The sequence below is a fragment of the Anoplolepis gracilipes genome, chromosome 3 (assembly GCF_047496725.1).
Source record: "Anoplolepis gracilipes chromosome 3, ASM4749672v1, whole genome shotgun sequence".
Classification (NCBI taxonomy): Eukaryota; Metazoa; Arthropoda; class Insecta; order Hymenoptera; family Formicidae; genus Anoplolepis; species Anoplolepis gracilipes.
Window position 1 is genome coordinate 15,675,950 of NC_132972.1, and position 16,799 is coordinate 15,692,748.

General features: G+C 36.8%; 2 protein-coding genes across 15 annotated transcripts in view; one reads left to right on the plus strand and one right to left on the minus strand.

Annotated features, from left to right (window-relative positions):
* The window catches only part of LOC140663666 (disks large 1 tumor suppressor protein-like), a 337,014-nt gene extending 329,823 nt beyond the window's left edge, over positions 1 to 7,191 (plus strand). For 7 of the 11 annotated variants that reach the window (XM_072888001.1, XM_072887999.1, XM_072887997.1 and 4 more), the window contains 7 exons: positions 205 to 246; positions 1,546 to 1,662; positions 3,475 to 3,624; positions 3,737 to 3,909; positions 4,039 to 4,148; positions 4,230 to 4,321; positions 4,572 to 7,191. In XM_072888001.1, the coding sequence (XP_072744102.1) occupies positions 205 to 246; positions 1,546 to 1,662; positions 3,475 to 3,624; positions 3,737 to 3,909; positions 4,039 to 4,148; positions 4,230 to 4,321; positions 4,572 to 4,681 (794 nt within the window). In that variant the 3' untranslated portion in view covers positions 4,682 to 7,191. The remainder of the gene's footprint in view (positions 1 to 204; positions 247 to 1,545; positions 1,663 to 3,474; positions 3,625 to 3,736; positions 3,910 to 4,038; positions 4,149 to 4,229; positions 4,322 to 4,571) is intronic. The other 4 variants (XM_072888003.1, XM_072888005.1, XM_072888006.1 and 1 more) reach the window with 2 other exon arrangements.
* A 341-nt stretch (positions 7,192 to 7,532) lies between these two features.
* Positions 7,533 to 16,799, minus strand: part of LOC140663662 (uncharacterized) — a 176,104-nt gene continuing 166,837 nt past the window's right edge. For 2 of the 4 annotated variants that reach the window (XM_072887972.1, XM_072887974.1), the window contains 8 exons: positions 15,995 to 16,312; positions 15,839 to 15,899; positions 15,200 to 15,603; positions 12,880 to 14,796; positions 12,639 to 12,764; positions 12,369 to 12,535; positions 12,019 to 12,233; positions 7,533 to 11,922 (listed from right to left, as the gene is read on the minus strand). In XM_072887972.1, coding sequence (XP_072744073.1) covers positions 11,498 to 11,922; positions 12,019 to 12,233; positions 12,369 to 12,535; positions 12,639 to 12,764; positions 12,880 to 14,796; positions 15,200 to 15,603; positions 15,839 to 15,899; positions 15,995 to 16,312 — 3,633 coding nt within the window. In that variant the 3' untranslated portion in view covers positions 7,533 to 11,497. The remainder of the gene's footprint in view (positions 11,923 to 12,018; positions 12,234 to 12,368; positions 12,536 to 12,638; positions 12,765 to 12,879; positions 14,797 to 15,199; positions 15,604 to 15,838; positions 15,900 to 15,994; positions 16,313 to 16,799) is intronic. The other 2 variants (XM_072887976.1, XM_072887975.1) reach the window with 2 other exon arrangements.

Below are 16,799 nucleotides of genomic sequence, written 5' to 3' on the forward strand. Positions count from 1 at the left end.
ATCATGCCAACATTGCACTTGCAACTTCATGGTCCATCGAATCCATCTCGTGCGTGCGTCCAAAATTGCGCACGCGCGCAGTAGGAAAGTCTCTTCTCCTCGAGAAAGTCTAGCGCTTTTAATTAATTGTAGCGATAATTAACGGCCGCTTACTTATGGTTAGCAACGTATATACTGAAATATATTCAACTTGTTATGTTCTAGCATTCATGCTGTGCTACACCCAGGACGACACTAACACTGAAGGTAATCATGTCTCTCTCTCTCTCTCTCTTTCTCTCTCTCTCTCTCTCTCTCTCTCTCTCTCTCCCCCTCTCTCTCTCTCTTTTTCTCTTCTCTTCTCTCTTTTTTCTTTTCTCTTTACTCCCGTTCTATCTATCTCGCCGTCTATAGCCCTTTTCTCTTTCTTTTTCTATCTATCTTTTTCTTTTCCTTTCTTTCTCTATATTCATATTTATCCTACTCTTCCTCACATCGAAGAGATCGTATTGCCTGGGTCAGCCATGCGAGATAATGAATTTCGGTTACGATATTGTTTCACGATTACGTGGGTAGGTGTTATATAATTAATACATGACACAAGAATTATATTATTTATTGTTAATTGTTGCGCTATTGTTCACATTGTCTAATATAATTTAATAAATATACTCGGATATTAATATGTATGTAATAGGTAATGTAAAATTTAGCATAACGCACGGATCTCAATTTTGTTAAACGATGATATATACGTACAGATGCCCGTAACATAATTGTGAAACGTTCTGACCGGAAAATCACAATACATTCTCTATTGGTACAAAGTTTCATTCTTGCGAAATAATCAATCATGCTTGCATTCATTCACCAGCGATAATTCAGGAATCAAATGTCAGCCTTTACATATGTATACATATGTATATCTACGTCGCCATGGGCAGTATAGCACACCTATTGTTTTGTTTCGATGGTAGCAGCATATACAAAGTGGAAAAGGTCAACTCGAAGTCTTTATTAGTTAGTAACAATTTGTATAGTTGAAGCATATATATAGAATTTTTTCAAACCGAAAGAAAACATGATAGAAACAATAATAAATTTCTATTGTATATAATTGCAACGAAATAGAATAATTGATAATATATATATAAGATACATTCAGGAAAATCAATTTTTTCAAAGAATTGTTTGAAGTGTCTTGTTATCTTTTAAAATAAAAACAAGTAAATTATTTTCCATACACAAAAAGAAAATCGTTTATAAATAAAATTACTATATCTTATTTAAAGTAAAAACTATGTGTAAAATTGACAGTAGTTGCCAATATGATTTCGAGTCGACTCGAAATACTGACCGATTACTGATGAGAACTTGCGGCGATCTGTCGCGAATGCATCGATCGTTTTCCGATTCATCTGAGAAACTTCTCATTTAACTCTCTCTTAGATCTCATTCTAGATTCTTAATTATCCGAATGCTCTTCCTCGCCGCCGCGTCTTCGTTGTCCATCACTCGCCTATCATTCATTACATAAATTGCCCTCTCTTTTCTTATTCGTTCAAGGTTTGTCTTGCGCTACAGGGAGTAGAGAAATTTTGTATCGCGTTCAGCTGCCGTATATGGAGGAACTCACGTTAGTTTATCTGGAAAAGGAGGGCGATGAGCCCAATGACGAGCTTAGTAAGTCGTAGCCGAGAGCAAATGTGTGAATCACAGTGTGAGCGCGGCGCGTACGCACAATCAATTTTTTTTTCTTATTAGGAAATTAATGCAGATTCTCTTATTAACGCCGATTGTGGGTAGACAGTTATATAACCCTGTCGACGGGCGATTATCCTGAGAAAGATATTCGAGTGAATAACTATGTTGTTTGTAATCCCAGGTGTGTTAGCGCTAACGATCTTTGATGTCGATCTAAAAATCTTTCGATCCATTCCCATTAATGCTTTTACTGTCATGTGAATTAAATCCGGATCAGGATCGGAGAATTTGTTTAAACGCGGTTGCAATAAACTCTAAATAAATTTAATTTAACAATTTGAGTGATGAAACGGAAATAACAATTTAATTTTTTTTTTAAGTTATTTAGTTATTATTATCAATTTTATATTAACTTTTATATATACCAGAGAGACGTAAGAGTAAAAGATTTTGTGTCGTTGTTACATATTTCAACAATATTATCGAATTCTTTTTTTTTTTTTTTTTTTTTTTTTTTCCCATGATAGAAAAATCGCAATTGGAGTGCAATCACCAATACAATTCTCTTCATTTAAGATACCAATCGAGAAACGTCTATCTCTTCTTCGGCAGCCGTTAATTTTCCGGGGCTTTTCTTCGCGTTAAATTACTGACGAAACGTGCCCCCGCGCTATTGCGCGTCCAGAAGCTTTGCGCACAATTGAGACAGCCGCGCGACGTGCTTTCACGATCTGTTTTCTTTTTCTTTTTTTTCTTTTTTTTTTTTTCGTCGCTCTTCGTCTTTCGATTGTAAAGCCCGTGAACATTAACAGCAGCAAATGCAATTAGAGAGCGCGCAAATAGACGAAGAAATCGCGTCGCTAGAAACAGGCGGCAGTGTCTCTTCCTCACGTCCGGGGCGAAAGTTCCGGACACGTATTCGATTATCGCGATTGAAACCCGAGAGGAAGTAGCGACGATGCCACTTTGTGCTCGCATTAATATCAAGTAACGTGCGTTAGCGGGATGCGCGGTATATCGATTACAAATATAGAGCTCCTCCCCCTTTCTATCAAGTAGGTGCTAGTGTATATAGTTACTACATACATATATACTAACTCCATTTTTATACCTGTGATGTACCTGGATCGCTTAAATTTTCTAGTCATTAGGAAGTTTAGCTTGCTCTCCGCTTTTCAATTTTATTTCTCGGACGCTGAAAGCATGCTGGTGACTCGTCCAATGAAAAAGAAAAAAAAACGTACCTGTGTGTATATATATATATATATATATATATATATATATATATATATATATATATATATATATTTGTCCGAAATGCCGATGGAGCAAGAGCCGGAACTTCTTGAAACAGTCCGAGAATTGACATTGAAAGAATTGATATCTGTCAGAGATTGTTTCAAATGGATCCCCAACTTTCGAATGTGCTCCGCTCGGTATGTGATATTGTTTCACGTCCGTTTGTTTCGTGAGAGTGTCGATTAATCAATGACATCACTTGGGGATCGTAGAGAGAGCTTGTCTTTCGGGATCGGTTGAAGGACCTCGCTGGGACCTTGTTTGTCATCGGGATGAGAGTGTGTTGCTTTTTTTTTCTATCATTGAGTGAGCAAATCTGTGTGTGTGTGTGTGTGTGTGTATGTGTGTTGTCAAAGGTTTAAAGGAATGTGAGGTTTGCTAACAACAATCCCTGACAATGAGCAGCAGCCTCTCATCTTCCCCGGAAGGGAAAAAGAGAGGAGCACGTCGCAGAGTCGTATATATGTACGATATTTGATTAAAACATTACAGGCAGCGAAGAGAACGTGCTTTCGTACGAAGCCGTACAACAGCTGACGATACAGTACACGCGTCCCGTGATCGTTCTCGGACCGCTCAAGGATCGCATCAACGACGATCTCATCTCCGAGTTCCCTGATAAATTTGGCAGCTGTGTACCACGTGAGTTGTCCGATATTGTATAAACGATAGATGTGATTTTGGTGTATCAACTGAGATACACACAATTATACCGACAAATTTGTATCGATTTTTGTACTCGTTTTGCTTTTAGATACAACAAGGAGTAGAAGAGAATATGAAGTGGACGGACGAGATTATCATTTCGTGGCCTCTAGGGAACAAATGGAGAGAGATATACAAAACCATTTGTTTATAGAGGCCGGACAGTATAATGATAATCTTTATGGAACGTCTGTTGCATCTGTACGAGAAGTAGCTGAAAAAGTACGTATTGTGTTATTAATATAAAATCGACTTTTTTTCATTATAAACTGTTATTTGCATTTAAAAATACATAATATTATGTACATTGATATTGCAGGAATTAAGAAAAAATTCCAATTTTTCTTTCAGGGCAAGCATTGTATTCTTGATGTAAGTGGAAACGCTATCAAAAGGTTACAAGTAGCCCAACTCTATCCTATTGCCATCTTCATCAAGCCGAAATCGATCGAATCTGTCATGTGAGTTTAATAATTGATTCATCTTTTTTTAATACTAAATTCATTATTTTCTATTTTATTAAAATATTAATAATTTTGCAGGGAGATGAACAAGAGAATGACCGAGGAGCAAGCAAAGAAAACGTACGAACGGGCCCTGAAGATGGAACAAGAATTTGGTGAATACTTTACTGGTATGTGTCGTTTTTTAGTTTTTCTATTAAGTTAATCTTGAAAATTATAAATTTATATAATTGTAACTTTTGATGATTATAAAAGGAGTTCCTTCATATATATAACATGTTAAACAATGTAACAAATATAATTGGAATAATAATATATGCAAAAGTAATTAAAATCTAAGAAAAGAAAGGAAACATTATATTAGATCCAACTATTTAGGTATTCTCATCGTGTAAATGAATCCCTGTACTTTGTTCGCAGCCGTCGTCCAAGGAGACACTCCCGAAGAGATCTACGTAAAAGTGAAGGAGGTTATTTCTGAGCAATCAGGACCGAACATCTGGGTTCCATGTAGGGACCAGCAACTGTGACGTCCTGCCCCCCACGCTCAGCATGGGCCCAATGCCTGGACCCTGCCGCCGAGGCGTCAAGCTTAATTATTCACGATAAATACGATTAAGTAACGCTCTAACGCCGCCCTTTCCCCGTGCCTCCCTCTCTCCCTTCCATATCCCATCAATTATTCATGTAGCACAAGGTCCCTACTTAAGGCGCGTAACGCGCGACGTAAATCGCCGCAAGACATTTAAGCCGAGAGAATACTTAAGTAGCGAGGCACACATGATATGACCCTGACCACTTTCCCGCGAAAAATTAATAAATTTAAAATCAGTCGGGACGCGTGTGATTTATTCTTCCTTTAGTTTGAAATCTAGTGAAAAAAAAAATCGTCAGAAACGAGGGAAACGAGGGGATTGGGCACTCGTACGTGCTCATCACATTGATTTTTATCGCGACCGACTTGAATAAAAAAGAAAGTAACGGAGAGAAATTCGTAATTTTTATCATATGACAGTCGATTATTTGTGTGTGATCGTCTTTAATTTTATTAATTAACCTCGCGAACTAGAGGCATTGTACAATTGCTCGAGAAACTTATACGATGTACGCCAAGATCAAATTAGCAGGCCAACTCGGAAGAGTTTTTTCGAATTGGAGAACTTGACCGAAGATTATCGAGTGCGAAATGAAGCGCGTATTCGGTCGTATTCTCGAGCACGGTATTTTTTAATGTACTTAAGCGCAGTTTTTAACGCGCCGGAAAACTCGTCGGCTCCGCTCAACGAGTACGATGAAACAGGAGAAACGCGGCTAGGAGAGAAAATTATAGCCCCAGCGACGTTATGTATGTGCTAACGCGAACCTCACGATTATAAAAGAAACACAGAAAAAAATGCAGAAAAAAAAGAGAAAAGAAACCTCACAGGACAAATCTTTAGCTGGTAGATACACATAGCGATATATAATGTTTTGTACAGCTAGATAACTAAGCCAGTAACTGGGTTATGTGCAACATTATATTTGCGAAATGGGCGATACGAAAACAAGAGAAAAAAAGAGAGAAAGAGCAAAAAACACTATTGTAATTTAATAAATATCACTACTAAATTATTACTATATGATAGTAGGTATGTGTATTATTGTAAATACATATTGTACTCGCGTATGTAATATCGAGACGGAGAGATGTAACAGACGGAGATAATAAGGGATCGAAGAAAGTAAAAGAAAGAAAAAAGAAAGAGGAGAGAGAGAGAGGGAGAGAGAGAGAGAGAGAGAGAGAGAGAGAGAGAGAGAGAGAGAGAGAGAGAGAGAGAGAGAGGAAGAAGCATGGTGGCTTGTTCTTCATACGCAGCTCAGTTACACGATATAATTCAATATCGTAACGAGGTGATGAATTTTCGCGCCCATTAGTCGCGTTCTCGTAAAAAATTTTCGGCGCGAGCGTAGGTTTATTGCCGCTCCTTTGTATCTTAAGATATAGTTCTTGGCACCGGATCAATCGCTGATCGACGTGGGAGATTAAACTTGCACGAGTTTTCAGTGGAACCGATGCGATTGGCAAAAAGACAGAGAGGATAGAAAATCAATGATGTACTTATACATACAATGTCGCGGATGAATTATTATAAAAGGCGTAAACGGATGAAGCCGCGGCATTTTGAAAGAAAAAAAAAAAATAAATGCTGACCTCGATTGAGTTCCATCGTGGACTTGAGATACTGAGAAATGATTTTCTCAACGATAAGCAGAGATTTTTCATCCATGAATTCGCGTTCAGAAAAGCGGTTCTCGTTAGTAAAATCTCTCGCTTGGCCTTTTATTCGTTCATCGAGTTACGAGCTCGCAATCGCGTGCACTATGTCGATGCTTTGTCCGCTTGCTTCTTCCGTTTCCGTAGCATTAATCGCGCGAAAAGGGTATAAAATGATAAGGTTCTCCCAATGGAACGCGAGTGGAAAATCGGAATTGTTACAAGACGCGAGGTGTCATTACGACAATTTAATTGTAATATAACTGCACTGTCGTGATACATGAATATGTGAGTCGCGATCACAGAGATAACGATAAAGACGATAATGATAACAATGATGGCATAGCTAGCACGTGCGGGTCGCAAGACCATGGCACGCGATGATTGCCCGGAATAGAGATTGCCCGTTCTTTTTTTCTCCCTTATTTCGTAGTAACATTTACTCGCGAGGAACAATAATATCGCGCAGATACGCTTTCGGGCTATTTTTTCCTACCGCGAGTCCTAGACTATTATTATTAAGCGCGCATCACAATACGAGATAGAACGAGATATGGAGCGACGAGCTTCGGCTTGTGCCTGAAGGACAGAAGGCCTGGCTTTGTCGAGTTGTCGAGTGATGTCTGTCTCGATGTAAAAGACCGTATATAAAGAGAATATAATTATCGCAGACACCTATTATACACCTCTATAGTCTATTTAATAATATTACTTATTGAATTGTCAATCTCATGTTCACCTTGTTTCATCGTTTTTAAATAGTTAATAAACGTTTTACCAATTTTACTACTGTGATCGGTGCATCTCTGATCCTTTCTTATCCTTTGCTCTTCCTAAAATATTTTAATAAAACTATATTAGCAATTGTAATGTGATAATTAATAGACGTTCGGAATAAAAAAACAATTTTAATTTTTATTGCGAATATCCGCATGCAAATGAAAATACTTGATATATAATTTCACTAAATCTATAGAAACACAAGTCTAATAAAAAACTTGTAAAGTTAAGAAATAAATTTTTTAAAATACATAAAGAATTGAAATAATCTTGTTTATATTTAACATAGTTTTTAAGAGTTTTCATGCTAGAAATTATTAGGAATCGTGGAGAGAAATGTAAAAATGTTTCGGTAAAAATACTTGTTTTTATTACATCGATAGGATATAACTCATTGTTATTAGCGAAAAGAAATCACAAATATTTTTTCATTAAAAAGTCATTCGTAGAGTCGATCGGGTGACTCGCTTATAACGACTACGGCAATGACAATAATAACGATAATTCCTTTTTACACGAATCACAGTAAGACTCTAATTTGTTCGTCAACGTTGTTTCGAACTAAACCTCTGAAATAAAATATATATTTGTATATATATATATTTATTTTTATATTTATATATATATACATTTATATATATATATTTATGTATATATATTTACTCATCTGTATATATATATATATATATATATATATATATATATATACATATATATACTTGTATTCATATATAACTTCTGTTTCTTTATCCGCATAAAAGCAGCAGCGTTTTTAACACATTTAGAAGTTTTTTTTTTTTGAATATATAAATTACAAGAGGGACGACAGGGGAGAGGCGTTGTGTGAATGTTACACGACTAAGAAAATGTACATTCATTAACTACTTATGTATATATAGTACAATAAAAAAGCGTGTCGTAGATAATAATAATAATAATAATAATAATAATAATAATAATAATAATAATAATAATAATAATAATAATAATAATAATAATAATAATAATAATAATAATAATAATAATAATAATAATAATAATAATAATAATAATAATAATAATAATAATAATAGTAGTAGTAGTAGTAATAGTTCTGATAGTAATGAATAATAGTAGTAGTAGTAAGAGAGTAATAGCGAGATATTCGCGGTAGTGATAGTTAGCAGTAGTAATAGTAATAGTTCTGGTAATCGCAACATGAAATATATACATACCTTATCGTGTTATATAATGTGACTATTTCGATTAATGCTTTACATTATACACAAATAATATACGCTAATATAAACAAATATTGTGGTCTACAGCTTACATTTTAACTACTTAAGAATAAGAGATGCATGTATGTGTGTGTATATATATTTATCTATATATACAATACGTACACCATTGTTTCCAATCATTCGAGAGAAATGTAACTCTTCCACATTTCACTTATCTGTCTTATATTTCTATTTTCGTTTTTGCGATTCTCTTTACTGAAAATATGATAGTATGTATATATACAATTGGTAGTACAATTGCGCCTCCTCTGTTCATTCGCTGTCAGCTAAATAAAATTATAAGAAGCCGCCTGAGCGTACGCAGATCGCATCGCGCGACGTTGCATCGTATTAACATTAATTAGTATCACTCGATATTAATTCGATATTACAATTAATCGTCTCTCGCATAACGAGCGAATCTTTTTCTTTCAGCTAACTACTGTACACATACACACACAGTGATGCGCTGCGCTCGTACATACGATACGATAATATAATACGTCGCCTGTGATCAGTATACACCATCAAGTTATTTTCAAGAATACACGTGGATTTTTCCCTGAGACTGATTATAACGATTGAAACCTTTGTGCTATGCGGCGCCAAAAAAAAGGCGTATTACGGTATATCTTAAGCATTACGAACCGAACTATTCCGCGTCTCTTCTTCTTCTTCGCATCTCGTCCCGTAACGTCCGCATATACTAAATGTGTTCGTTTTCTCCTTCAGAGATTAACATGAACAGGAACATCACGAGACGATAAGTACAATTGATCGAACTGGTTTTGTCAAGATTTAAAATAACTTCCCCCCCCCCCGGCCCCCTGAAATACATCTTTCTAAATTGCTTCGATCGAACACAGCGTCGTTTCGGTGATCGAAACTCGCTATCTTATCTCTCTTTACAAATTGTCTCCGAATTTCACCTTTCTGATTAATGACGATAAAAAAAATATGCGACTTTATTATTATTAAATATCAATTTTTTTGAGCCTTCTTGTGAGTCATTGTATTTTATTATATTTAATTGCATTCTCTCGCTCGTGGATATTACTCTACAATTACTTAGAAATTAATTTTTTATTTTAAAGTTGTTTTCTTAGCGAGTATCTGGAATCTGCCGATACGATATTATTCCGACACATCACGAATACAGAAGTAACTCGAAGACAAAGTGTAAAAAAAAAAAAAAAAAAATACATTATTGCACAGTGAGCGTTACTCGACGGCATTCGGCCGATAGAGATGTAAACTCTCGAAGTAATTTCCTATATCTTCTCTACATTCCTAGAAACAATGTGTGATCAATGCACCTAGGCAACAAAATGAAAACGTTATTTTTTTCGCGAATTGCACTTCCCATATTATAATTGAGCCATTAACACCCGCTGAGTCCATTTTTTATTCGAATTATAATTCATTCGATTAATTGCTATACTGGAACTACACGAAAAAACGAATCGCTTCTTACAGAAATTAAAGAATGATTAAAATCTTTATGCATGCATGTGTATATATATATGCATGCACAGACACATTAGGAAGACTAAAAATAGAATTAAAAGTGACAAAATGAACACTTTCACGTGTGACAGTGTCAACTTGTCTCTTGAAAGGATAAAAAAAAATACTAATTCTGAATTCAATTAATTGCAACTCAATCATTCAATTTTTCAAGCACCTATTTCCCACATTAACACATTTCATAAATATAACACACGACGTAATATATAATTCACAACATAAAGAAAAACAAAAATGAGACTACAATGTGGTAACATTATCATCTTCGAGAATGATTTTAATTATATTACGTACTTAATTTTCATCCTTGTAATCAAATAATGCGTTCTGTAATTGTAGCTCAAAGGGGAAAACTAACACGCGTACAAGCGCGTGTTTCAATTTCACGAATCTCGGGGTAAAGTCATCCCTTAAAAAAAGAGAACTTCCTAAAGCCATGTGCAAGATAAAAATATATCTGGTACGACACAGCTATGTGTATTTTTTCGCATTCCTAAGATAATTTATTATTATTTTTACGTTATATCGTTATTTTATATTATTACTATTCCGCGAAAGTCTCTCTTGGTTCGACAGTCGAAAAAATGCTCTTATTAAAGAGACTTTTTCCATTTGTCCATTGTCGTCATCACGTAAGGACATTTCTTTCATTTTTTATTTCCCTAAAAGCATTACATTAACAAACTTCTGATTATTTAATCAGTCCTTAAGAGAGTTAATAAAATATCCTCGTTCTATGGATATATGCGTACATTACGTATATCCCACTTAAATACTGTTATATAATGTCACAGGTAGCTGTTTTCGTTATCTCCATACTCTTCTTAGCTGCGCATTAGATATTAGATCAATCCGTTTATTATATTTGCAATTATTATATGCTTCGAAATGTGTGATTCTATATCTCACTTTTCTTTATATCGCGCGAAAGACATTAATAAGAGAAATAGATTGACAAATTTATTAGTTGACGCTCGAATCCAAGAATGAAACCGCGTTATATATGTTTCCTATTATTTTACGCAAGCTTCATTTCATTATATTGTACATCGTAAAATACAGATCGAGGAAAGAAAGTTAGATATCAGTATGGATCAATTCAAAGCATAAGAACAAACCAAGAAGACTCGAAGGATTTTTTTAGACACGCATAAAACCACCAATCTTCGTTATTGTAGGATTCTTGCGATATTGCAGGAACTTGCTCTTCTTAACACATTTAAATTCTTTAGTTAGAATTTTCTGCTCTTTATAAACATCTACATTCAAGTGGAATCCTTAGTTTTCGAGTCACGATTATTTGTCAAGTCTGGGTACATCATTTGTACGTCATTTTTTAAATAAAATCAACCACTGGAATTTTTATTACGTGTCTCCTGCCGCTTCCTTCCCTGTTGCCGCTGGCGTTTTATGGTAGTTGTACTGTTGCCTTTGCCTTCGACTTTCTTGTGATGTTCCTTAGTCAGAATTGAAGTCGATGGTTTTGATATCTGGGGAGATGATTGCCCCAGAGATGTTTCCTGTCACCTGAGACTAATCAATACCTTTTCCACGTTTAGCAGAGACTTCACTTTGTCGTTGTATTTGATGAGCGTGACTTTGGAGCCACGCACATTGATTCTTTCGCCACCGCTCAGCAGATGACAACAGCGCGTCTGCTCCAAGAAATCTGGCAGCTTCAACTCACGCATAACGTCGCGATGCGCAATTGCAGGAGGCCCGGAGGGAGCTTTCGGATTAATTTGACGGAGAAGAGCGTCGCGACTCTTTATTCGCAAAATCGCCATGAGATCTTGAAGCAGGACCCATTTGTCAGGATCGTTATTTAAGGTGAAAAGGGCAGGTAAGTTGATGTCGCTTATTTCCATTTCAATATCGTTTATCTCAACTGATTCGGGATTGTCCGATGGAACATCATCGAGCGGACTGTAGCCCGTCTCTTCCGGATCTGAAAACATGATAGAAAATTAATAAAATTATGCGCCTTAAAGTATATATTTACAAAATTGTTTAAAATTTTCATAAAAATTTAACCATTACATACCGAAAATAGAAGTTGGACCAGCGAATGACCATGGCACAGTGATACGACCTTGGATATCATCCAAGTGCTGTTCTAGAATAGAATTAGCTTCGGTGTCAACGGCCAACATCAACGGCGTTTGTCCGGAGTAAGTAGCCAATAATGGATCAGCACCATATGATAGCAATAACCGTACAAGTTCCGTAGCGCCATTCTCTGCTGCCTCGTGAAGTGGTCTAATAATGAGAGAAAATATATATGTATACTTTCTATCAACAATCATAAGAAATCATCTACACACTTGTCGAATTATTATCAAACTAATTCAAGAATGATAATTATGAAAATGCAGTTTGACGGAAATATATTACCTAATACCACCATTAGCACTCTCGCTAACGTTTGCGCCGTAAGCCAACAAGAGTTTCGCTATCTCCAGATGACCTTTGGAACACGCCTCATGAAGTGGCGTGTATCCCGCATTGTCTTTGGGACTCGGCGCACTATTGAGCTTCTCCAAACAATAAGCAGTCACGTCCTGCAGCGGAATACAAACAAATTATAAATTGCTATTCGCGTGGCTTATTGATATATATTGGTCAGCTCTACCGCGCGACGTAACAAGGTGATCGTTATCTTACCGCGTAACCAAGACGGGCAGCGCGATGTAATATGGTTTCCCCGACGCCTTTCTTAATAACCCATGTTCTGATTTCAGATTGAATATCGGCCACGCACTCCGGACTTGGTTTGTTAGCTTGGCTTTGCTGTAAAATATTGCATTTTAAAATAGCATTGTGAACATAACGCGTGCATGTTACAAAAATTTTAAAGAAATCAAAATAAAAAGAATAAGAGATATAAAATATATGAAACTCTTACGTATACACATACTCTTTTCCTTTCCTTCGGTAATGCCTCATCCTTTTTCAGCGGTTTCTTCTTTTTACGGATGTAGTCGAATCCAGAACGGAATTTCCGTCGACCAGCTCGAAGTTTCAACTTCTTTTTATTACGAATCTCTAAATCGTTCTTGTCATCTTCGTCATTATTTTCCTCTTCCCTAACATCATTCGTCTCTTCCTGTTCCATCTCAGTCTTGATGCGATGTAGTTTTTTATTCGCAAGCGACTTGAGCAAATCCTTTTGCCTTTCGGCGGTTAACAGGCGACGTTTCGAGTTTACAATTGCCTTGTGACTTCGTAATATACCGGCGTTTCTCAAACGGGACACTACTTTCTGTTTCAATATTCGTACTTTACTACCTAACACGATTTCCGGCGTCTCGTTCTGCGAATCGTCATCTTGAGATGTGTCGTCATGATTTTGCATCGGCGGGGCTGACGCGGGCCTATCCTCACCGAATACCTCGCGAATAGTCGCCTCTTTCTTCAAGACCTTTGTCTCCGTTCTTGTTCTGCTTTTCAATATCATAGTAGAGAATTCGTTGGGTAACGTATGATTGTTTTTGAACGCGTCACGGAAATTATTGACCGTTTCTTTACGGAAATAACCAAGAAGGGCAGAGTTGCCGACTTTAATCGGATTTTTATTATTTTTTAACGAGATCTTATTTTTAGAGTTCTTTGATGTCTCGGATGAAATAAGCGGTGTGAGACTCGGCGTGGGCAAAAGTTCTGGCTCATTATTACTCTTATTAAGAATCTTACTACTACTCTTCGAGTTCTGCTTCTTCTTCGAGTCCTTCTGACTGCCACCACTACTTCCGACTTTTTGTGCGAGAACATCGACAATCGAATTATTTTCCGATCGAAAATGTTTCATCATGGCCTTCGGAGGACAAGAAACTGTGGTCGACGAAGTCGCCTCTTCATCATCAATTTTGCCGAGTCCAGTAATACTAAAGCTGTAATTGGATTCCATGTCGCTATCTATCAACCTCTTATTACGACTGAGACATACATCGGAACTATCCATCGAAACGGACAGTGCCGGCGAACCAGGATCCAAATCTGGTAGCGATGTGGACAAACGGTGAAAGCGCGACGGCTTTGACACCGTTATTAACCTAGGCGGCATTCTCAGAGATTTTTTATACACATAAACCTCTTCTTCCCACCCGGGCCTGAAATCACTGCCATCGCCGAACAACGGTTTTGGTTTTGTTTTTTGCGAAGTTCCACCTTTGGGAGGCGTGGACAATTTGGACTCCTTCTCCGTTGAACTCCTTATCTTCGCCTTATTAGGAGTAGTATCCCTTGAACGAAGCTTCATACCTTCGGACACATTAACCGTACATCGTTTTCTGGCCCGAAGTCTGTCAGCCACCGAAGAACCATGGAACTCATTACTGACATCGCTATCCTCGCTCGAGGATTCACTACCGCTCGAGGATTCAAGCTTGATCCTACTGCCACGACGAATTTGCCTTCTTTGGGATATTACTTCATCGTCGCAATCACTATCCTCCTTCTTCACCTCCTGCTTTTTTCTTTTAATTAGCGGTACTTCGTCCGAATCGTCGCTCGAGTGTTTATCATCGTCCTTCTTGAGTCCAGGTTCCGTCTTGATCTTAATGTCCTTAAGAATCGAGTTTTTGTCGTCCTTATTCGTTTCTAACGACTTAATATTTTCGGATTTGCAAGACTGTGGTACGTTGCTATCTGATTCCTTGTCGCTGTCGTTAGCTGCGGCGTCCTCGTGCTTCGACGTCGTGGTACCGCTCAACTTTTTCCTGCGTCCTCGTTTCTTCACGGCGTCGCCAACACGCAACTGTTCTATAAACTTATCACAAGAGGTACTCCAAAATGGATCCATGTCGTTGATTTTATCGTTTTCCTACAAACAATGATCACATCCATAAAATAAAATAACATTTTTGTTTCTTGCGAATAATTATAATTATTTATAAAATTTATAACAATAACAGATCTCAAATAATTCTTTCAATTTACAATTTATAATTCGAAAATTTATATTTACGTGCTGATAAAAAAAGAATAAACGCAAAATTTATTTACAGAAAAACAAGGAGAAAGAGAGAACAAACTTTATTTTTAATGTGTTAATTATAATACATTAAAAAATTTGCATCCCTTTTTTTCTCTTATATTAACTTAATTATATACAAAAATCATTTATTTTACACTTCATAACAATAACGTCTAATTAATTTATTTTTTCCTTTTTTTTTTTTACCGTCTTAATTTTTTACCTACTATCGTACTACGGGGTACATTACCTTTAATTCTATCTTCACGAGATCTGTCGAGGATGCCATATTCATACACACCGCATCATTGAGAGGAATCGGAGGTTGTACTTTGGATAACTGTTTCCTGTCCCTTCTCATTTCCTCTAAAGTTTGCCGCTCGAGAACCGGCATTTCACCTTCGGAATCACTCTCCCGGAAATCAAAGACCGACGTTTCGGACGAACTTCTGCATCCGCTCGCTCTTGTCGGTACCGTGGATGCGACTGTGACGGCGGGCACGGTCGCGGCTACGGGCATATTGTCGTCATCAGTTCTTGAGAATAAACGTCTTCTAGGCGGCAAGCAGACCGTTTTCTCGCGCGTTAATTTCGGCGGACTGCCCGCGGACGAGCCGGATTGCGGGGTCGACGTCGAGGCCGCGTTATCAATTTCTGTATATGCAATATAAATCCAATTATATACGCACGTCAAAGATTATAATAGCCTACATTTAAGCATTAATTGATGCGGTTGAATAATAAAAAAACGTAATCGTCATCGGTTATATACATATACATATATATATCTATATATATGAATGATACGAATGAAAATGAAAAAAGTCAAATCAACATAAAATTATCAATAATCTAACAACTATCAACTGACGTTTTATCCAATAATTACCTTTAGGCGTAGACGACATATCCTGAGGAGCTGTTTTCGTTGTAAACTGCCCGATTCCGACCTAAACAGAAGCAAAAAGATCGTGATTATCGGTAGTCAATAGTATACATATATATAATTACAACATACAACATACAACAATTACAGCAAGCATACTTGTTTGAGTTCTGCCTTCGTCCTAATTTTCGCGGCTAAGATGGCAGCGAGGCCGTCATCCTTGTCACGATGAATCTGATTCTCGGCGCCGCGCGGTCCCACGAGGGAAGCCTCTTTGCCAGGTAACGTCGCGGATGCGTTCACCCTCGAGGCGTACATGCTGCGCGGTGCCTCCTGAGTAATCGAGTCTACTGCTCGCGGAACGTGGAGTTTATAATGCGGTGGTGTATTGCTGTTGCGCTCCAGCAGACTCGCCGCCGTGAATGGTGACAGATTGTGTCTACCAATGTTCGTTTTAGGTTCGACTGGTGCGACAACCTAAGGGAATTTCACCGGAGATTGTCAAATGTTAAATGGATAACAATCGATTCTGTCTAGAGAGATTAAATAAAGATATCTGATGATGATAAGAAAACAAATGAAACAAGAATGAAGTGATGTTTTATTTCGTCATTCATTTTAAGTTCATTTAAAACTTATTTAAATCTATTAAAAATTCATTTTAAATCTATAAAAAAATCTCGATTTTAATGTATAAAGAGAAGATATACTGATATAAATATGATGATTTAAATCTGAAATCCGTGAGATATATAAGTTTAGTTAGTAATGTAAAGGCTTTATAATATTATAATAATAAGCATAAAATATTTGGCATTAGAGCAATAATATGTGAATATACAAAGGTAACTTATTATAAGATTGAGTATTGTGTGTGTGTGTGTGTGTGTAGTAACATCGCATCTATTTATAAAATTAAAATTATTGAATTTCAAGTTATAACATGGTGTTAACAATTTTGGCG